This window comes from Anomalospiza imberbis, chromosome 8 (assembly GCF_031753505.1).
Source record: "Anomalospiza imberbis isolate Cuckoo-Finch-1a 21T00152 chromosome 8, ASM3175350v1, whole genome shotgun sequence".
Classification (NCBI taxonomy): Eukaryota; Metazoa; Chordata; class Aves; order Passeriformes; family Viduidae; genus Anomalospiza; species Anomalospiza imberbis.
The window spans coordinates 11,283,790-11,306,728 of record NC_089688.1 but is presented as its reverse complement, the minus strand read 5'-3'; the positions used below and the strand labels follow the sequence as shown (position 1 = coordinate 11,306,728).

Genomic DNA, 22,939 nt, shown 5'->3' with positions numbered 1-22,939 from the left:
AATTAGGGGGAGTCTAACAGGATATGGTTAACTTCTCAGAGCTGTGATTTACCTGTAGCCACTCCAGAGCCCAGTGGAAAGGGCTGAGAGTGAGCCTGAGCAGTGCGTGGAGTGCAGCCTGGCCTGGGAGGGGAGGGCAGCGTGGCATCAGTGATGGGACTTACTTTGGAAAGCTGATCCTGCATGTTCTAAGTGTGAACATGGATATTGGTGTCAAGAAGGTGTCTATGTATTTTGTATGGGCATTTTATTTCTAGGATGTATTAAAAACAACTTCTTCACTTTTTAAAAATCTTTATTTCAGGGTCACAGACTAAGACAAAAGGTTACACAGTAAAATGTAGCTCAGGCTCTTGACATTCCTGTTGGATTTCTAGCCACTAAATGAGTTTCTACTTCTCTATAAAATGTTTAAGTTAAACAGTTTGCCATTAAACAACAACACCCAAATGACAAACACACCACCATTTCAAACCCTTCAGTTCTCCATGCTTTTAGTACCACTGAAAGCAAAAACTTTATGTATCTGTGCTTGAATAGGCCTTCCCACATTGAAGTGTTACAGCCTGTAGGTACTGCACGAAGCACAAAGTTACCTTGTGGAGCTCTCAGAGGCCAGAGAAAGAACAACCTTTTCTTACCCTTTCTTCCAGAACAGTATCGTAGCAAGTGGCATGGTAAAACTTTTCCCCACACCAGAGTTAGTACTTTAAATAGTTATTCCTTTTAAAAGTGCTAAAACTACACAGGCTAAATTCTTGTTCAAATATACGAAAGTAAAAGACAGTCTGATGGAAGACTCACTACACATACAGGAAATACTCTTGGGGTGTGCTTATGATGGTCTCTCAACCCTAGGTTTCAGAAGACCAGCATCTGGGAACCAGTGCTATATGTTTATCCACTACATCCAATTTAATTCCCAAATATCAATTTCTCAGCTAGATTTCTGAACGATAATTTTTTTTCCTTTGGGTAATAAATCATTCCTCAAAAAAGCTACCCTCAAAGCTACTTTATACTATAGTAACTGATAACTTAAAATCTTCATTAAAAAGATGAGGTCACGCTGCATGAATTTTAAGGCACTTGTACTAAACCAAGTTAAAGTGCTTTATGTATCCAAGCTCACTGTACCTCAGCCTGAGCTGAGACCTGGTCTTTTCAACGTGCCTGCAGCAGTACAGTGGTCTGTCCTTTGTGGAACAAAATAAGCAGACAAAACAAAGTGCAAAGAGCAGTCTTTAACAACAATGTCAGTCCCATGGAGAAAATATAGGTAATTTAAATCCTATTACAAAACGGGCGCAAGCTGCCTTGTGGCTGTCAATAACCCTCCCTGTTGAAGAACGATTCTCCTCATGAAAAGGTAATTTATCAACCACTGCTACCAGCTGTCAGTGACAGAGTATACATGTCAAAATGTGCAGAGGAGCAACTTTTGGCTTCTTGCATAACAAATAGGATTAAAATTTGGCAGTGCCAAGACTGAAGATCTGATTTTCTACTGAACTATCCACAGGGCCCTGTGAATTTTAATTGTGTTGCTTAGTAAGAGGAGAGCTGCTTGGGTAGAAGGGCACTGCATCATGCAGAAGGAATGTAATTTAAATAATTACAGCACCTAGACATGTATGTGGGGGTCTTTTCAGAAAAATGAGATTAAGTATGTGAGAAGTGACCTCTTTCATAGTCTTCTAGTACTGCTTCTTGTCTGCAGGCTTGTAAGACACCAGGAGACCAAAGGAAGCATATCCAAATAAAAGGGTCTGAACAAACCACTGGAACTGAACAGCCGGGTCAGTGATTCCTTTAGCTCTGTAACAAAAACACAAAATGTGTCAAAAAACTTATGCTCCTGCAGGCTGCACTGGTACTTAGAAAGTAAGGTTAGCTCTCTCTACCCATCCTTGAGATTCAGACTGATTAGAACATTTCAGTTCAGCACATTAGTTTCCATCTACTGAGACATTTCTTGTGCTAACTAAACATACCAGTTCTTGTGGTTTTAGGATTTTAAGCTATTTATTGAACAAAAGTTCCTTCGGACATTCTATGCATACAATTTCCTCAACAATATATAAATTGCAATCTCCATCTGTCCTACTTGAAATTACTTAGCCCATAAGTTTGTATGCAAAGGACCGAGAAACTGGAGTAGCTTAATACTGATCTTAATACACAAGTCTGAATATAATTTCTTGCTGACTGTGTTAGTCAAGGGAGACAATGCTGGCAGGGCAGAGACCTGACAATGACTGTGTGATGAGGGTAACAGGGCTTTAGGCACTTCACTTAATTTATGAAAAGAGACCTTCCTATGTTAGTTAGTTTCAATGTAACATATGACTTTTTCTGTATGTTACAGAAAAAGTCATTTTCTCTTCCATTGTTCTTGAGAAGTACTCCTACTGAAAAGAACAAGTATAAACACAAAACCCCAAGGGGTTTCACATTTCCAGTAAACAATTTCATCAGGCATAGTTGTACCTTTTTTGTTTATAATCCCAGCTGCAGTGTTCTCGAATTAGTGCAGAACCTGGAGAACAAGGGCTTAAGAAATTTACCTGTTGCTACAAAGCAAGCTTAATAAATAAACCATGTGCAGCAATACAGGCTAAGAGCCAATGACAACACTACTGCTGATTAACAAATTTGTATGAGTCCTCACAGCTTTTCCTTGTGCCTCCTTTGTGATGTTGCCAAGTAGACATAACTTTTACATAAGTAAAAATAAATGGTGTTTGGTGGTCACAGAAGTACAACTGTTAGGTAATGTAAAGCAGCACTCCTGATGAGATAATAATGGGCTTTTTTGTGGGTTTTAACACTACTCTCTGAAACTTCATTAGTAAAATTAATTACAATACACTTATTTGGTATGTTCACTGGTAGTCAAGTTTCCTCATACTTAAAAGAATTAACTTAGGCCCAGATACCCATTTATTTGCACACTCAGACTTAAAATTAGAGTCTGATAAACACTAAATTTTTACTAACTCTCATTCTGAAGGGAGAAATTATTCATCCATATTCTACTATCTTAAAAAAAAAAAATAAACTCATGCAGCGTTCAATGAAAGAAGATCCTGTTGCTTCCAAGAGCTGTCACCTGAGAAGCCTGGGACAGACAGCACCCAAATGAAGTGGAAACCCATCATAGCAAACAGACTGGCCTGACTGTGGCCAGAGTGGCCTGACTCTGCAGAGCATGAGAACCTAATGAGTATCTACATTCTTCTGAATTACTGCAACCACAAGTCAAAGGAACAGAAGGATGATGTGCTTGGACAGCACTCCCTTCCAGGTAAGGTGTTATCCTAACCTAAGACTTAGATGGCCTTGCTTGCATGGTCTGACTAGTTCAAGTATTTTATCCCATGGACCTGCAGATGCAAGCAGATCTGAAAGAGTCCCCAGATGAAAGTGCCCGATTGTATTCTCACAATACAAGTGCAATTGTCTAAGCGTGTTCATCGCAATCCTGATGAGGTAAGATCTGATAAAATTGGAACACCTGAAGTTATCAGACTATTTCTACACTATCTATTGTTCCCCCTGCCTCCTGAGCAGCAGTGTTACCCAGTGAACAGGGAGTTCAGAGGCTGCCAGACAAGCTCTGGCAAACCTTGCTGCTGCCACTTCTGCAAGTTGCCAGCCCTTGGTTTTGCTGCCCTGCACAGGAGTAACCACTGGGAGAACTGGCAGCAACCAACTGTGCAGGATAGCAATCTATCACTGCAGCAGGAATTCTACCAGCATCCTCTGAATTCACTGCTGCTGAGAGCCACCACAATCAGTCTGTAGCTTATGTTACTTGATTCAGAAATCCTTTGCAGAGAACCTCTGATGGAGTGAGAGGAGGGAACAACTTACTGGCATAATTTAATACCGTAGAGGGCTTCCACTATGTGAATCAACCAGGATATCCAGAACCTGGTGGAAAGAAAACATGGTTTATTTTGCTGAAAATTAGGGAGAAGACTGTTGTATCTAAGATGCATTATGCAGAGAATATAAATCTGGAAGCACTGAAGCGACAATTTATTTTAACCTAGAAAGGAAGGGGTGTTTTTCATCTTGCAAAAACTCCACAAGTGTACACTTAAAAGAAACTGAAGCCCACAGAAAATCAGAGCAACTGTAACTTGTGCAATAAGCTTTGACCTGCTATTTGAAGCAGCCACTAGGCTTCCAAAATTTTCAGCACTTAGATTAAGCCAAAAAGCCAAATACTTAGTGAAAGCAGTACAAGCTAATCTTAGTTAAGCATACAAAATCTATCCTTTTACTTACTCAAGTATTTTTAGTGGTCCTAAGGAGCTACTTAAGCTTTTACAGATTTAGTTCTACGGAAACAACTGTGTGAATAGATTCAGAATATATAATGTGACTTGATAAGCCACACTTGGCCTACAAATTTTTATATAGAAGCTTTTGTAGAAAAAAAAAAAAGGATATTCAGTTAGGATCAGTTCAATACCTTGCCAAAGCAAAAGATGCTCTGAGAAGATATGAAGATTCTCCATGAGGCATGGTAAAATAAACAAGAAAGCCCTACTGATTTCTGTCTTTACAGGAAGTCAGTGAGCTCAAGGAAATATTTTCTGGCTCTTTTGTTAATTAAAGTAGCAAAACTAAGTTTTGTAACCCAGCAAAACTTAACACTATGCAGTTTGTTCAGCAGGTTATTTTTCATGTATATCAGGACAAGTGAGTACCAGGGCAGAAAATGTTCTCTAACTGAAGGTGGACAAAAAAAGATTCCTAAACAAAGAACTGGACTGCTCGAGTAACAACTAGAAAAGAAAAAGACTTGCAGTAGATGGTACAAGTATAACTTTGGACTAATAACTGTCATCAAAAGTAGTATCTTAACATTCTTCCCTTTCTTGTTAAACCATCAGTGATGCCAAATTCAAAGCTGAATTCTTAAACTATCAAGCTAGTCTTAGCCTGTCTAGTCCTCTACATACTTATTACCCCACACCCTTAATTGTAATGAGCTAGAAAGGAGAGATCTTTAAATCTAATTAACAACTGGGTTACAGGAAAGCCTGTTAACACAGACTAAGTACAAGAGTCAGAGGCAAAATAATTACACAGTCAAATATAACTTACCCATAGCATACCCATTTGTGGTGGTGTTCCACTAAATAATTAAGGAAGGTACCAAATAATCCCAAGTAACTATAAGGTATAGTTGAAGGCCAAAGTGTTACCCACTAAAAAAAAAAAAAAATAGTTATCTTACTTCAAGGTAGAAGTACTATCAATTTAACCTTCAAAACAGATTTATTTTTGAGCCCCATGAGTTCAGAGCTCATTTGTTCATAATACTAAAATTCTTTCATTCCATTAACCTTGTCCAAGGACCATATTCTTCCAGTAGCCTTTGAAAGACTCCAACTAGGAAAATTCTATTCCCTGACATACCAGATGCAAAGGGGATAAGTTGAAGGTTGCTGTCTGGGTACCAAGAGTGCATCTGCACATTAAGTAGTATTTAAGTTGTAAGCTCATTATCTATTAGACATGGAAGCTGCAAAACCAACATTGTCATTGTCCTGAAGAAGATAATCTGAGGCAAGTGACCTGAGGAGGCCAAATGAATACACTGTTTAGGAGGAATAACTATCTAAAACTAAGGGACTGGTCTTTCTTCTTTTGTCCCCTAAAAAAGAAAATATCATAACTGTGTTTATTTTAAACAGGGTACAGAAGAAAACTGAGCATGAATCCCAAGACCAGAGGTGCAGAATTTCTTTCTGGAGTTTCTGCAGAGTTTCCTGTCACAGCTGCCCGCAGTGTTTAGCACTGTGCACCCTGATTTTCACAAGCCGGGAGGAGAAGCAGGCAGTGAGTGATGAGCTGTGCACTTCACAGTCCACTGGGGATGTAAGGTAAATGCTGGGCCAAAGTTCACCCTGCCTTATCTTGCTTCTGGTATCAACACTGCAGATTCTCACTATCTGTAAATTTAGCTATGCCAAAGATGTGGTGAGGTGGTGAGTTTAAACAGGGAATATGCTTAAAGCTTATTCTGTTTCTTGAAACAGCCCAAAAACTGTTTTGTGAGTGGCTTGATGTGCCTTGACCATCATTTTTACAGTGGTGGTTCTTAAGTTTAGAAAATCTGTGCAAACAGAAAGAAAATTGCAACATGTGAAAGTCAAGGGATGACTTTCATAACTTCATCAGATACATCAAAAAGCCCTTAATATCCCTGCTCCAGTAATCCAACCTAACTTAGCTGAAGTCTGGTTTTTGAAATTAAGACGTGGTGACTGAACTCGCGTGTTTTCCAACACAACCAGTTTGTCCAGCCTGTGCTCAAGCCCTCACCTGTAAATGCACCTTACGGACTGACATGCCCCACAGCTGTCCCGGAGCGAGCTGTGCTGGTGCTCAGTGCCTCAACTCCCAGTTCTGGGAATGCTGCAGCCCCTCTCCCAGGGCACCTGCCCCGCAAGCCCGCGCTCCGCGCCCCGGGATGCTCGGACCGGGCCCGGGACGCGCCTCCAGCGCCACGGCCTCGCTTCGCTTCGCGGACCAGCTGGGCTCTCCCTCACTCTGCCCTTCCTGCATGGCTCTGTCCAGCCTCTCCCCTGCCTGGCCAAAGCAGGGCCTCTAGTTTCCTTTTTCCCCTCGTTCATTTTAGGGAGCGGCATTTCCGCGGACACGGGGACGGTGCAAGGAACCTGTTCCACGCACCCGCGATTTCTGAACCATCTCCCTCCCTTCCTCCGTCCCTCCCCGCGCCGCTCCTTACACCGAGGAGGATCATGCCGCAGATGATGGCGACCATCCAGATGAGCCGGGAGCGCTGGAAGTGGCAGCTGCCATCGCGGCCGCGCTCCGCCGCCATCCCGCCGGCCGCGCTGTGAGCCGAGGCCGCGCTGTGAGCCGAGGCCGCGCTGTGAGCCGAGGCCGCGCCGCCGCCGCTAAGGCCGGGCCGAGCGGGGCGGGGCCGGGGCGGGCCCGGGCGGGCGGAGGGGGCGGCCTCGCCCAGCCCCGGGCGGGCACTGCCCTCGGGCCCGGGGCGGGGAGCGGCCCGGCACCGCCTGCCGGGGCTGGACGGAGCCGCGCCGTCACCGAGTGTCGGCTCCTGCCCTGGGCCTCTACAAGCCCGGGGCTGGGGGCAGAGTGGCTGGGAAGTGGCCCAGCGGAGAAGGACCGGGGGTGCTGGTCGACGCTGGCTGAACATGAGCCGGCAGGGTGCCCACTTGGCCGGGAGGGCCAATGGCATCCTGGCCTGGACCAGCAGTAGTGTGGCCAGCAGGACCAGGAGGATCATCCCCCTGTACTTGGCACCGGTGAGGCCACACCTCGAGTGCCGTGTCCAGTTCAGGGCCCTCGGTTTGGGAAGGATTTTGAGCTGCTGGAATGTGTCCAGAGAAGGGCAGCAAGGCTGGTGAGGGGTCTATAACACAAGCACTTCGAGGAGCAGCTGAGGGACCTGGGGTTGTTTAGCCTGGGGAAAGGGATCCTCGGGGGAAACCTTATCACTCTGTACAGCTGCCTGAAAGGAGGGTGTAGCCAGGTGGGAATTGGTCCCTTGTCCCAGGCAGACAGTGGCAGGACAAGAGGCCATAGTCCAGAACCACACTAGGGGAACTTTGGGGTGATTAGACACCGAAATGGGCTGCCCAGGAAGGTGGTGTTGTCACCGTCCCTGGAGGTATTTAAGAAAAGGCTGAACGTGGCACTCAGTGCCATGGTGTATTTGACAAGGTAGTGCTCGGTCACAGATTGCGATTCTGTACCGAACGCAGCGTGGAACAGCACAGAAGTTAAAGTGAGCTTTTCAACTCGACTCCTCGCTACTTTACTGCAGCAGGGGTGGAGAAAATGCAGGGAAAGGGACAATCGCAGCAGATGCGGCCCGCCATGCAGCTCCGGCTCCGGGGCAGCTCCGGCTCCGGCCGCAGCCCGCGCCGCAGGGACCGGAGCGCCCTCTCGCGGCACCGAGGGGGCGGCGGGGCGGAGGCGGCTCCCGGACTGTCCCCGGTGCCGCCCGGGGGCGCGGGACTGTCCCTGGGACACGCGCGCCGTCCCTGCCGCAGCGCACCCCGGCTCGCAGACTGCAGTGGCGCTCGCTCCTGGGGTAAAATAAACAGCTATTGACCTTCCCACCACTGAGCAGTTCCGTCCTTATCTAGAACAGTACAGAGTACCTTCCCTTCTGAAAACTGGCGATTCAAAGCGTATGAAGCCCAGCATTTTCCATTCTGTGCCCTTTGGGGAATGTGGTCTCGGTGATGAGTCACCAGGGCCTTTGGAAAGGTGCTCAGGGGTAGAAATGTTGGGGGGTGGGTTGAGCGGGTTTATGCTTTCCTTTGAGCTTTGCTAACTCTTTGCTTGGCATGACTGATAGTGTAGACACACTGTAAAATGTTGCCTGTGCTCGTTTCTCCTTGCTTGAATGCTGAATAAGCTGCTCTGATGTGTTAATGACATGCCTATGCTTCCCCCCCTGCTGCCCTTTTCTTTTTTTTTCTGGGGTGTTCTTTGGAGATTACAAGAGAGTTTGTTAAAAAATCCTGCTGTGGTAAAACTGTTGCTAAGAATCCCATCTATAAAACCCAGTGAGGCTGGCTATGTGTACTTACGCCTGTTTAATAAATTTCCCTGTGTTGCTTTGCTGATGCAGGAGAGAAGAGTATGTGGCCCCACTTACGTCTTAGCATCTGGGAGAAATTTCTGAAATGAAACTTTTTGTGGTTTTTTCTCCCGGGTTTGTTTGGTTTACCTTGCTTTCGTTTGAGTTTTTAATAGCCCATTAGTTAATTTCTTCCTCTTTAGAACTTTCTACACAATTGTTTCTGCGTGCCTGTAGTGCCGTGCCCAAAGGTGGTGCTGAGATGCTGAGACGGGCCGAGCTCTGCGGTAGGAGAGCCTGGGACCGGCCCGCACGAGGAGAGCCCAGCTCGTCCCGGCCCAGCGCCGTCACCGCGGCTCCGGGCCGAAGGGATGCGCGGCGGGGCTGCTGCGCGGCGGGGCTGCAGAGGGCAGTGGGTGCACAGCAAAGGCACGGGCTGTCAGCGCCAGCCGCTGCTGCTGCCTTTGCCTTGTTACACGGGCCTTGGTGGCGAGGAGTGGCCAGAAGGGGTCAGGTGTCGTGTCTCCCGTACTGCCACACTCCAGAGAGGACCGCCCGCACCGTGGGCAGAGGACAGGGAGCTGGCTTACTTTTGTTTCTCTGTTGCCAAAAATAATTGATACATCCTTTGATTAAGTGATATTCTTCCAGCTTCACGTGGGGCAGCAGCCCCCACTCGCTGCCAGTCCTGTTGACTGTCATGGGTAGCTCTACCAGCCCTGGGCATCTCAACAGCCTTGAACCTGAATGTGAAATAGATCTTCAAGACAACTCCCTGCTCAGACCTTTTTTGGGGGCTGGACGTTCAGAGATTCCATTTCTAATCCAGGACAGTATCTTTGACCTGACTTTTTAAAACAGGCTATTTCTCTTGACAAAGAGAGGAATCTTTAGAATATCTAAGAAGCTGAATATAGTTCCAGTTTTAATAATTTAAAGCCAGAAGACCTGTACATCATCTAGTCTGGCCAGCATATGTCATTAAATTTTACCTTGTTTCTCTGAATAGAGGTCAGTGACTTGCACTTACAGGATACATTTCAAGGGGCATTTTGTCTTACTTTGAAGGTGTCATAAAACAGAAAGTCCACAGCTTTCAGTGATTAATCTTTCTTGTGTTTCTTAGGTGTTGTTAGATACAGCTGATGACTAATTTTGAGGGACTAATTTCCCAGAGTAGCTGAAAAGCTTGCTCTATCATATTTTGCAAAGGTTTGCAATTCTGCCCTCATATTTTTGACAGATTAGTTATCTTTGTGGCTTCAGCATTGGAAATGTAATTTGTCAGTGAATTGCATTTATTGACAGGTATAATCTAAACTGGAAACAGCAAATCCCAAAGACTGTTATGTGAATTATTGAAAAAATGCAGAACAAATTCATTTTGCCAAGTTTACAGAAAATAAAACTATTTTACCATAACTTCTGAGATTTCTACTTTGATTTCCTTTCCTTTTATCCTGATCAGTACCAAAAAGTGAGTGAATGGCATGCTGTTATGAGCTGGCAGCTCTCAGCAGCATGCCACACCCCAGAACACCACCAAAGCTGAGTGCAGACAGCAGGCAGCTCTGGCCATGCTAACCAAAGCCAGATGCAGAGCTGTAGTTTGGAACACATGTGTCAGTTGTGACAGGATTGCCACAGCTCCTGTCCTTTCTCAGGACTTTCCTGTGCTGGAGAACATGCAGATATTGGTAGGGAGCAATCAACACAACAGCCAGCCCCATGACAGGTAAGCCCTGGAGAAGATGAGCTACCCCAGCTTCACCCTGCTGCAGCCTGCAGAGATTGCTAAACTGAGTCTGTTTTTATAGTAGTCGAGGCCATAGAAAAGAGGGAAAGCATAATCTTAAAAAAAAGTTGGGAAGGAGAAAAAACATAAAAAAGTCTATTCCCTCATATTTGCACACAAACTTTCTTTTTCTTGCATTTCTATTACTTCGTTTAGTTTTCAAATGAGGTTGGTATTAAACACTCAAGTATTTATTAAGAATCTAAAACTGAAAGAGATGTTCTTTATGAAATCAATAGCTAAAGTAACCACATGGTACCGTGAGGATGGGACATAAGATCCTCTTTGAGGTTTCAAAGACAGCTACATTAATTTTTAATTTTTTTTTCACTGAAGCTGTGTCCAGGGGGTCCCAAAGTCTCCACAGTGGCTGGGTGTGTACACTGAGATGGGTTAATTCTACTGAAACAACCATATGGACCTGTACATTCTTTCTGCTTAATCCCTGAGACAGAGCTGTCTCATTTCATATGCTGTTTACATCAATAGATCACTCTCTTCAATTTTCAAATACTAAAGTTCCTGTTGCACCTACTAGTGGAGAAAATTGTTGCCTCTTCAGTTTAGAAACATTTGCTATCTCTAACTTAGAGATATTGGCTATCTTACTTCCATCGGGAAGTACAAAGGGTATTTGCCAGGTAGTCGGCCTCTTTTGTTTGGTGTTCTCAGTGGATGCCAGAGAACAGATAGAGACACCTTAGCTCTTCGTCTTTTAAAATTCCTTAAAAAAAAAAAAAAAAAAAAAGAGGAGGGAGAGGGAGGATTAGTCAAATTCAGAACAAATTTTATGGCATGAGTCATCATGCTAGAGTCAGTGAGGTGACTTGTTTAAACAGCAACTTTCTTTATAAGTAAGGATTTAGGGATTGGGCTTTTCTTAGGAACTTACTTGGAAATAAACTGGAGACTATTTTAAACTGGATTTGAAGCTGGCATAAAAGAGATGGGATCTGTTCAGGGAAAGTTACCTAAGGAAATAGAATTATCAACAGGACTTTTTTGTAAATCAGAGCTAAATGGCACAGTGCTATAATGAAACCACTGCAAGCAATGTCTGATTCCTAAAGTAGCTAGTTAACCTGTCATTTTTAATGGGGACTCAGAATTGTATTGCCTTAATGTTTTAGTTCTAAGACTAGAGAAGCTAAGGAAAAGGTATAGTCTTTTAAAATACTTTGTGTTGCAATTTGACAAGCATTAAATTTTTGAGGCTAATGGACAAGATTTTCAGCAGATTCCCATACTTACAGGAAATGTTGAGTCTAATGAGATGTGTATAAGATGAAACAATGTGCTATACTAATCCTGTTTGTTGCTGTGGTGAATAGCCTTTGCAACTTGAAGTCAGTTCACCTTTGCATATGTCTGCTGTATCCTTCTCGTTTCTCATTGGATTCCTTGGATGTTTGATAAAACTGCTTCTCTTCTATCATATTTTAAACACAATTATGAGCATAACTCAAGTCTTGGAGATTGTCAGCTATAAAGGTCCCAGCCAAATACTTTTTTCTTTGCAAAGATTAAGAACTAGGTAACACCTATAAGTTATAAACATATTAAATTATCATTGATTTTACTACAAATTCAGTTTGTGCATTTGAGAGGTGAATTTATGTCAGAGTTCCATACGCTCATCCTAACAATATCGCGGTGGGTTTTTTTCTCTTATTAAAAAGGAAGATGAAGGTGAAACAGCCACCATTATCATGATGTGCTTCAACCAACATTGCCTTAATAAGCCTTTGTAAAGAGACAGCCAGGGCTCGCCAGTTTGAAGTCCAGGTTGCATAGAGAGCTTCAGTTTTGACCACAGCTGTGAAGTTTACAGTTCTCTACTTGTTTTTACCCATATCTGCTGGAAGTCAGTAACTTGAGTCCTACTAAAAATATTTTGTGGACATCTCTAATGTCTTTTTTTATTATGTGAGGTAGCTTTAAAAAATGAAGTATTAACAAGTAACATTCATTAGAAATCTCAGTTTATAAATGTTGGATTTATGCTACATGGATCTGGTGGAATTTTAAAAAATCGATATGAACTACAAATATTTTACAAGATTTTTTTGAAGGTATGGGAGCAAAAAAAGATTTTATGTTATTTAGGGAGAGTATTTATTAAAACTGAAGATCCTTTGCAACAACAAATTGTGACAGACAGCCTTATTCATATTGGTCATGTTGGAAAAACTTGAGCAGCTTGGACTATCCAAAAGCATATTTCATAGAGGTCCAGTGCCAAGACTCTGTACACCAGTGTTCTACAGCACATACCATGGTTATAATAGGATGAAGGAGTAAATCTCCAGCAAACCTTCAGCATTTTGATGCCTTGTTCTGGCCTTTAACCACTTCATGACAGTGCACGTGTATTTTAGTACGTAGTGTTTGGAATCTGACACTGTTTCTTCTTTCTCTCTGAAGGAATTCCTAACTCTTTATTACTGCTTCCTATTGGGAAAGACACTGCCTTATGTTGCCAAGTGGTATGGCAGTAAACAGAGAGTGCAATGCTGAGAAAAAGGAAAGGCTTCAATTTAGTTTACTGTTCTTGAGGGTCCATTGGGACCAACTAATGGATCTTTTTTGTGCTTCTCAGTTAATGAACAAGTCATGTCACTTGACACAGTTTTATAGTCCTGAATATTTTTCCTATGTGTCTGGAATAGGAATATTGTGATGGAAAAACTAAATGCAGTAGAAAAAAGCCAGCACAGATCTAGCAAAGAAATGGGGTCACTCACTAGCAGATGGGTGAGATAGGTGGGAAGCATGTTTCACTACAGCCACATGGGTGGGGATGTTATTTGGGAGATGAGGAATAGGATTGACAAAGGAGGTTAGAGCAATAGTTCTTTAAACTGGGAGGAGAAGACTCCAGACAACTTGTCTCCAGTCTCAGCAGACTAGCCTTAAGGCCAAATTCACTCGTCTTTAGGTGACTAGTTATCATAATCAAGTTCAGCAGACTACAATGTTGAGATCTATAGTATGTGGTGTGCTTGTATTCTGTCAGCACAAGAAAAAGATAGTCCTTTTCCTATAACATCTAAAACATCTGCAGTTCAGAGGTCCTATCCTCTCAGGTCTAAGAGTCCAGTAGTGCTTCTGGAGCTGATCAGTCACAGGATATATCTGCAGTTAAAAAATAAACAGCACAGGTGAGGACGATGACAGACGCTTTCTCACAAAGGAGATGAGACGGGGAAGGAGATGGCACAGAGTGCAGGGAAAATGATTACCATAAAATAAGGTAGCCTGTGAGCCAGACTGTACTGGGCATGAAATAACACTACATTTAAAGGAAATCATATTTATCTCAGTAGTGCTGCAGCAAGCGAGGTCTTGCCAGACTGAATTGTGCTCAGTAACCCTCTGGAGGCCAGGCTGGATTTCTGGAGGATATTTTAGCCACAATTTTTTTATGTTTCCTGAGGCAGGATTTTAGTGACCACCAGTTTCCTACTGCATGGCTGTGTGGCTTTTCTACTGCATGTTCAACGGGGTCTAGAATACTGATTATCTATTCATTAGGCTTATTGAACAGGGAAAACTTACTCCAGCCCATTCCTGCACTGGTGCAGACCCTGCTCTGCTGATTTGTCCTTCCCTGTGGTCATCCTAACCCTTTACAGACTCAGGCTCAGCCTGTCCAAACTGCAGATCAGTGTTATGTGTGGCTGTGGGAGGCAGGTCTGTCCCACAGAGCACAGATTTTTCCTCCACCAGAGCAGGAGACATTGTATTGCATGAGACTGGGGGCACTGATCACCACTTTCCTAGCTATCCTACATCCATCTTCTAAGACTTTTTTTCTACTGCCCAGAAAAAAATGAACAGTGTTGGGTACTGCTGGGCTACCACTTCATAAAATACACCATTTTTGCAAATACTTTAGCTTTGGTATTATCTAGGGTCTTATTTCCTTTAAAATTTAAGGCAGCCTTCTCTTTGACAGGGATGACAATTTCTTTCAAGATTGCCACAGGATTCAAAAACTCACCAGTAAGCAGCATAGTGACAGTACAAGTAAGGACCTGTTTTCAGGATTCACAGCAGATTACCATTACAACGCAGAAATGAGATTTTGGAGTTTGATAGATAATTCTATGAGAATACAAGCTCAGTGAGGGTCAAAAAGACAAAGCAAATGTTAGCTGTTCAGAAGGCACTGGGAAAAAACCCTGCACATTACCTTCATAATAGTTTAAACACCATTATTCCTCTACATCTTAAATTCTGAGAGTCACTCTATCTTCTTTTTTCACAAAAGATACAGCATAATGAGAAAAAGCTCTGGAAAAGACAAGGTGAATGAGGAAGGCATGGAGCAGCTAGCATGAATAAGATGGGATTTTTCAGTCTGGAAATGAGGTGGCTGAAGGCAGAGAGTGAAGGGGTTTTATGAAAAAATGGTCAGTATGAACTGCTGGAATCAGTGAAGGTCACTCCACATTCTTGGGTGGGTGGCAGCAAGCACCAAATGATTTTACCAGGTTACACGTTCAGAACACAGAAAACTAAGTGTTGGTTCACGTAACACGTTCTAGTGAGAGGATGTTCTGGAAGCTAAAATTTTACATATATTCAGAGAAAGACTGAATAAATTCACAAAATAGAAACTCTGGGCTGAAAATGACTGAGGTCTTCATCATAATTTCCAAGTAAAAGTACCAGTGTGTCATTTACTGAGCTGGTTATGGATTCCTACCTTCTCATGGCAGGTATCCAGTTTTCATCATTGGCGAAGAGTTAAATATCAGGTGAGACAGACATGTAGGTAGGAGCTTTTTTCACTATTACCCTGGATTTCAGAGCATTACAATCAGTCACATAAACTATTTAAATTATTTATTATATTTATTTAAACATAAGAAATACTGAAATGTAATATTATTCCAAGTTATCTGAAATGGGCCTAATGCCTTTTTCACCTATGGATGAAATCTATAGATTTCAGTGTGAACTAGAGCAAGACTGGTACGTCCCAAAAGTGCATGGTGTTTTCAGCAATATTTTTTGCCTCCACGGTCAAGCAACATTTATTTCTGGTAGGAGAAAAGTCTAGAGCAATGCTTTGGCATAACAAAGGTATTTACTGTTAGGGAAAGCTCAGTGTAGGTGACAGCTCTCTCAAGAGCCAGTTCTGGACTGGGGGATGAATACTCTTGAAAAGCAAGGATTGTCATAAATTTTGCCTTCTTTTTGTTTAAGGTGCAAAATGTGCCTCCATCCTGCTTATCCTGCTGACACTCCATGGAACTGGACATGTCTGGACACTGAACTAACTACTTTTCAGAGCAAGTGGGGCTGCTGGATGTGCTCCTTTCCCTGAGGAACAGGGGAGAGCACATCCATCACTTGTCTGCTCATGTTCTCTGGAGGGTTCCTGGGTGCCCCTGGCCATGAGAGTACTGCTCATGGTATGAAATCTTTGTGAATGAGAATCCATGTCTCTTTGCTGAATTCCACCGTTTTCCATTTGAACATGAAATCTCTTTGCTATTCTCCTGGGTTGCTTTCTGGCATTTTTATTTCAACGACATGAGAGCTGCCTGTTACTGCCAAGCCCATAATTAAAGCAGTGTTGACTGGTAAGTAATGGGCTGCAAAAGGTGTACCAAAAGATAATTAAAGACGCATTCCAGATAAGCAGGGCATGAGCACCCTTTTTATGAGGTGTTAATGTCTGAAGACCAACTAGTGAAATTGATCTTGCCTCCTTCAGGCTGAAAGTTCTGCTCAAACATCAATAGCATTGTACTGCCCTAGAAAATGTTTGATGTAGGGATTTCTGCAGGGCGTTTGTCCTAAGACTCCCCAGGCAGGCGCCTGGTGACAGAGCCCTGCTGCACTGGGTGATTCAGCATACCATTCATGCTAGCAGGACTTTAGGGCCATCTTGCAGCTCCTGACATGGGCTGCTCTGGACGGAGAGAACAGAGCTGCTTCCAGTGCAAACCTTTTTCGAGAGCCATTTTAAAGAGCACTGAGGCTAGTCCTTGTCTAATAATTAAGTTGTTGCTCCTAAATGCACTTTACTTACCTATCCTTCATTTCTGTTCTATTCTCAGCATATCCCACCTGTGATTTGGATTCCTCTGTAGATGCACTTGTATCACAAAGGGCATAAAGGGACCTTGGCAGAGTGGCTTTCCAAATTTGAACTCTACTTAAATCTATAGCAAAATTCCGTGGATTTTGTGGAAGTCTGAAGACAGTCTATGAACCAAAGAGATGCTGATTTTGGGTATTCCTGCTTTTTTTCCCACAATCTTCCCATTTCTCTCTTTGTGAAATGAATCAAAAGTAGGGGTCAGAATACTATTTTCCTGATGGAATTCAGTGAGGAGATGCAGGAGCTCACAAACAGTTGTTTTGATTATTATTGACATGCAACAGCATGAGGATGCCAAGGGAACATGGGCAGCAAGGGCTGGTCACTGTTCTTGATTAGCATATGGTCAAGCTGCAGCTGTGGCAGAAATTAGCTCTTATGTTAGGCAAGTCCATATGCCTCAGCGGAAAAGGAGGGGGAGGCAACGATTGTCATAGTCTTTCCTGGAATCTGACTTAAAAACAAAACTCACAATCTCTACCAATTAGCATTGCAAAGAAAATCTCTGAAAATGAAGGGTGTAAAGAGGCTGCCTGGCAGAGTTCCTCAAACAATAACTCCGGGAAGTGTGAACTGCTCTCTCTATGCTAGGGGATGTTAACAAAAGCATGTTCTATTTGAGCCGAGCTAGTAGTGATGGACAGTCACTGTCAGCAAGCAGTGCAAGTCTGTGCAAGCCTCTGCTGGCTCCTTCTTATCTCTTCTGCACTGGCTGTGTCTATAAGGTGTGTGTGTGTTGGAGGAGATGGTTTCCCTGTTCTTTTGAGCTCAATATTGCAGGCTGCCTACAGGGACAGCTTTGTGTTGTAGTTAGTGCCATGAGATGATTTTTTCTGGAAATCCAGAAATAAAATTTTGAGCATTTGTTCCAGCATTCCCTCGGTCCACACTGAATGAGTAATCTCTCCTTGTAACCTGCAGACATCCTTGGTATCCTTGATCCAGTGTAGCATGTACCCCATGGACAGTTGTATTGGAATTGCAGAGAGATGGAAAGGTCATATGCAATTCCATACTTTATTGTGCCAGTTCAAATTGAGGTTCCCTGATTCTCTCTTACCCTTTGCCCCTGTGCATGCCTGTCCCATGCTGTTTTTTGTATAAAGTTCGCCAAAAACTAAACTGGCGAAAACTAAAAAAAAAAGTGATCAGCTTTTTTTTTGAAGGAGCAGCTGCATGAGCTTTGCTAGCCCAGAGTGCACTGGAGATGGCTTGTACACGACCGTGTGCAAAGCCCTGTGAGGACTTCATGGCAGCTAGAGGTGAACCCTGCATGCTTAGAACAAGAATTAATAGCTGAAGCTGAATTTGCTGGAGTGAACACTGTAAATAAAACTATGTCCCCAAGATTTATAAGTCTGCTTATTGTATCTGAGCACTCAGATACATATGCACTTCTGCTTGAAAATATTATTTAGGCGTAGTGGTTTCTATGGGCATTTACCTTGCCTTATGGACCGAACTGCTAAAGGAATCCAGTCTCTGGAGTACTAGACTCACAGGAGATGACTGCCATCCCTGTGTGGAAGGACATTAATTTTTTGTTGTGAAGCATTGTGATGGTGTGGGTAATGTTAAAACCCTTGTGCAGCTCAACCCAGAGGTGGCAGCATGGATGATGGGTACACTGGTCCCTACAGAATGCAAACAGTGTGTACCAGCTCACACACACTTTGTCCCTGTACCCTTCAGATTCACAGCAAGCTGGAGTAGGTCCCAAGTTTGAAAAATGAATGGGGACAAGTTGAGATGAAAAACACATGATGTAATGATGCTGCTGTTCTTGAACACCTTCAGTGATAGCCATTAGTGGCCTCATTTGACAAACTATTACACTGACAAATTGATTTGCTTCTCTTCTAACATCTAATCCTTTTCAGTGTTGCAACTGTTGCTCCCTGTAAGTCTCTTACGTCACTCTTGGCTCTCTTAAATGATATTTCTGGCCACTCTTTGGAATTAATATGTTGTTCATGATTTCACCTTGGGCTGGTAGCACAGACCTTGCTTGTTCTGTACCTGACTTGGATGAGCAGAGCTGTCCGTAAGCTCTTCAGCATGCACTCTGGAGGGAGACTGCTCTGTCTGACCTGGGTGGCCTGAGTGTGCGGGGGAACATTGGGCTCATTGCTGTGAACATGCAATGTCTAGTAAAGCCACCAGCATCTTATTTCCTGCAGTAAAGCCGATGAGAAATGTCCCATGGATGGGAATAGGAGCAGGATAACCAAATGGGGAAGACAAGGACTTGTCACCTGGGCGCAGTAAAAGCTGGGATGGCTCGCCTTTAGGAAAAGGGTGGTATGGAGGCCTCCTTGCATTGGGGGAACATCAGGTTTTCAGCAGAGCTCCAGGCCTGCAGTGCAGAGAGAAGGGGAGCTCCCTCAGAGGGCTGAACCAAAGGTGGAAGATTTCTTCATTAAATTATTTGCTCTCCATTTGAATTAAAGAAAGGTAGACGGGTTGGTGGCAGCATCGGGGACTTCGCTGGGAGACACTTTGGCTCCTTGGACGGGGCGAGCCCTCATTATGTGTATTTTGGTGATGGGATGACAATGGAGGTGTGGGAGACGGCTCTGAGTCACCTCGGAGCCCCAGAGGGGCCGGGCCGCTTGGGTGGGGGTCGCTAAAGGCCGGGGTGGAGGCTCTTAAGGCACGGAGCTGCCAGTGCCGTTACACCGCCCGCAGACCTCGGCCCGCATGGAGCTCGCCAGTCTGCCCCCCGCCAGCCTCCCCGCCGCCAGCCTGGCCCCCAGCCCCGCACCCGCCGGTGAGCCGCGCCGGGCGGGCAGGCGGCGGGGGTCTGGGTGGCGGTGTTGGTGGTGGCTCTATTGGTGGCGATGTTGGTGGAGATGTTGGTGGCGATGTTGGCGGCGTTGGGGCAGGAGGACGCTGCCCGGCCCCGCTGACCGCCGCTCCCCGTTCTCTCTCCGCAGACGAGCCCCGGGCGCGCCCCGCCGGCCCCAGCTCGGGGCGGGAGGGCGGCCGGCGCAAGCGAACCACCTTCAGCAAGGCGCAGCTGGAGCTGCTGGTCCGCGCCTTCGAGAAGGAGCCGTACCCCGGCATCACCCTGCGGGAGCAGCTCTCCAGCCTCACCGACATCCCCGAGTCCCGGATCCAGGTGAGAGGGGCGGTCCGGGAGGGAGGACGGGCGGGTGGCGGAGCGGCTTCCCCGGCAGCCCCCGTGCTCAGTCTCTGCCGGTCCCGCAGGTGTGGTTCCAGAACCGGAGGGCCCGGCAGCTAAACCACAAGAAGAGCGAAGCCGCCGCTTACGCCAGGCCGGGCAAGCCGAAGCCGCCCCGGTGCGCTGGCCAGGAGCGGGCCCGGGCACAGCAGGGCTCGGGGACAGAGCGGAGCCGTCAATGCCCGCAGCCAGGCCTGCCAGGAGGGAGCCAGAGCTTCGGTGGTCAGCCGCCGTTCTACTCGGGGCAGCTGTACTCAAGGCTCGACATGCATTTCAGGAGCTTGGACAACACTTTTGGAGCGCTGGGTCAGACCCCAGCTGACTTCGGTTTGGACTGTTCGGGAAGAGGGTTCCCACTAGGTGCGGGAAGTGTGGGGAGTGCCCCTCCGTTCTCGCTCCCTGTGCAGCAGGCACAGGAGTATCCGCACCTGAAGAAATCCTTCCCTGAAAGCTTCTACTCAGACGCAGATGTTTTCCAGCCTTGTACAGATCATGAGTACCCAGCAGCCAAAGAGAACACGTACAGGAAGCCTGTCTTAAACTACTTCAGTGCTAACCAGGACCTGGGTGTCGAGAGCTGTTTGTATACCAAGTCAAGCACTTCTCCCTTTGGGAAGGGTTCCACTTTCAGTTTTGATGGGGGGGAACCTAAGCTTGAGCCCGAGCAGATGAGGCACAGTTCACCTCTGCTTGCCTCTAGTAATGCTAGTCCTCCCTTGGTACTTCCAAAGCATGAAGGGGGGTATCAAAGGACAATTGCCACTCCAGCCCCATTGTATGAGCAGCAGCTGCTGGAGACAGAATATGACTATGACTCTCATTGGCTGGGCATGAGAAATGACATTTTGGGAATAGGGTTAGATTTGCTGTTTGAGAATGAGCAAAATGCAGAGCAAGGTCAGACAAAAAGTTACCTTTCTGCTTTTGGTGGCCAGAATTCAGTCTGTCATTTGGGTCAGACATGAAACTGGCAGTGGGTCCATTTGCCTGATGGAAAATGAATGTGATGTTTTTTTCTCAGTTGTCAGTGTTGTCTGAAGTGGCTAGAGGTTTTGCAGATCTAAGTGCAGAGTGCTTGCTCTGAATTTTGGGCCCTGTATGGAAGGGAGAGAAAGACAAGCCATGTTAGCAAGGACTATCTGTTGCATCTGAGCTGCCTCCCCACCCCAAGCCATCTTTCACCAGCTGCTTGCAGTATTCCTGCACATGTTTGGTTATGGGCAGCCTAACATTAACCTGCATGCATAGACTGATCTTCACAAATATGTCAGTACTGAGGAGTTCTCTGTGTTCAGGCTGTGCTGGTTAATTCTGCCAGGAGGCTTAGCACTATGGTGGTGTTTTTGTGGCCTTACTCTACTGAGTTTGGTTTCTATTCTGGTCATAATTCACTTATTTTAACTTAAGGAATCTTAGATAACAGACGTATTTATAGCTTTTAGTTGAGAAAACATTAACACAAGAGGGGTACAAGCATGGCAAAAGCAGCCTTGGTGGTGGCAGGGGACATCTCACTGGGTGTGTTTGCATTTTAGGTGTGTTCCTCATAAAGAACACTAATGGTCTTTTCCTGGGTACTTAATATATAGTGTTTTCATTTAAAAATGACTATGGTCTTTTAAAAGGCAATATTTTGTGATTTTCTTTTGTGTAATTTTTTTGCAAATTGTCTTTTTTTTTTTTTTATTGTGATTGTCTAGTTGCCAAATTAAGGTTTTTTTACCTTCATGAATTTGTAGAATTGCACTCAGAGGACAGAAAAATGTATTTCATCTTTGCATTTGCACATCAAGCCTATTTTTAGAATTCTCAAGATCCATGGTTATCCAGAAGACCACAGTAATCATGGAAATGTCCTTCATGTGTACCTCTGGAGAACTGCCATGGGTGTGTGTTAAAGCAGTATTAGGCCTAGGATGCTAAAAACTTTACATGCAGATCTATTTTTGTGTTTAAAATGTGGCTCTGGAATATTTTAAAGTATGCTTAGATTGTAATACATTTGTTATTAACTCAATTATTTTGTTTATAGAACAAGAGGAAAAATGAGAATAAAACTTAACCACAGACCATTATTTTATTAATAAAATTTATATCCCATAACAAACTGTCTATGGAGGTGTGTTGTACACAAGAAGTCCAGAAAATTAGTCCTGACTTTTGTCAGTAATTTTTATCTGTGGCTGTAACTTTTCTGCCTTAACCTAAAAGGATTGGAACAAGCTCGTGTATTTCAGAAGAGCTGTATGGCTTCAGATAATAGCTGCAAGGCACTTTGAACACAAGTTGTATTTGAGAGTGAAAGACAAAGAGATGATTGTATTTGTGATTGTATATATAACTTTTTTAGTAAATTTTTGGAAAAAAAATGCACTAAGATTTATTTATTTATTTACATATACCCTCTCCCTCATAATACCTTCTTAATGAGAATGCTTATTCAACACATAGGAGGTACTTCCACAGCGATGGTATAGTAGCCTCCGCTGGACTTGCTGCCAACAGCATCTCTGCTGTCATATCATCAGGTGATGCTGAGGAAGAGCTGGGGCAGGAACTGAACCAGTGTTCAGTAGCTGAACTACTCTTCTACTGCCTGTAAAATGCTCCTGTTTATAGAAGAAGGGAGCATTTTGCATGCTAAATATTGAAAAACGTATTTTCTTCCACATAACTTGTCAAAGAGATAGTGAGGACCTAAATTCACCAATGTCACTTTTAGTCAGCCTGGGCTAATTCACTGCAGGGTGTCCTCGTCATGTGGGAACCTGAAATCACGTTCCTTTCTTCACAGCCACCTCCTCCAGCAGCAGGACTAGTGTGACAGCACGGTCCCTGCAAGTCCAGCTGGAAGCCACCTGCCCGGGAGGAAGGATGGGGCCAGGCAGCAGCACAGAGGGATCCGTCCACGGCCGGACACCTCGTTAGCAGCTCTGCCCCTCGCTGGCTCAGGCCATAAGGAGAATCACCCCAGAGAAGAGGGCTCTTCTTTGAGCAGGGGCACAGACCTGGCACAAAGCAATGGCTCACTTCTCACCTGGGTGCCTTGCCCTCTGCACGCCTGGTCATGTCCCCGTGGGTGCAAAACGCCCCCGCTAAGTTGTATTAGCGACAGGAGGAGAGGACATAGTGTTAATCTGCACCAGGGGAGGCTTAGGGTGGAAATCAGGAAGGATTTCTTCACAGAAAAGGTGCTTAGACACTGGAATGGGCTGCCCGGGGAGGCGGTGGAGTCACCGT

The 22,939-nt window shown here is 44.7% G+C and overlaps 2 protein-coding genes and 1 long non-coding RNA gene across 3 annotated transcripts; 2 read left to right on the top strand and 1 right to left on the bottom strand.

Annotated features, from left to right (window-relative positions):
- Window positions 1–274: 274 nt before the first annotated feature.
- On the bottom strand, window positions 275–6,894 carry TMEM254 (transmembrane protein 254). Its single transcript, XM_068197328.1, has 4 exons — window positions 6,773–6,894; window positions 5,122–5,225; window positions 3,877–3,936; window positions 275–1,818 (listed from the first exon to the last, which is right to left on the bottom strand). The coding sequence occupies exons 1-4, from the start codon at window positions 6,866–6,868 to the stop codon at window positions 1,698–1,700; spliced, it is 381 nt and encodes a 126-aa protein (XP_068053429.1). The 5' UTR covers window positions 6,869–6,894; the 3' UTR covers window positions 275–1,697.
- Window positions 6,895–10,944: 4,050 nt separating this feature from the next.
- Window positions 10,945–16,646, top strand: LOC137477931 (uncharacterized). Its single transcript, XR_011001284.1, has 2 exons — window positions 10,945–15,991; window positions 16,472–16,646. It is a non-coding gene; the product is annotated as an uncharacterized lncRNA (long non-coding RNA).
- A 2,414-nt stretch (window positions 16,647–19,060) lies between these two features.
- LOC137478525 (uncharacterized) lies at window positions 19,061–21,378 on the top strand (the record flags this gene model as incomplete). The annotated part of the gene is made up of 2 exons (XM_068198556.1): window positions 19,061–19,636; window positions 19,726–21,378. Coding segments are annotated over 2 exons (1,515 nt in total), but the record flags the coding sequence as incomplete, so codon positions are not given.
- Window positions 21,379–22,939: the final 1,561 nt, after the last annotated feature.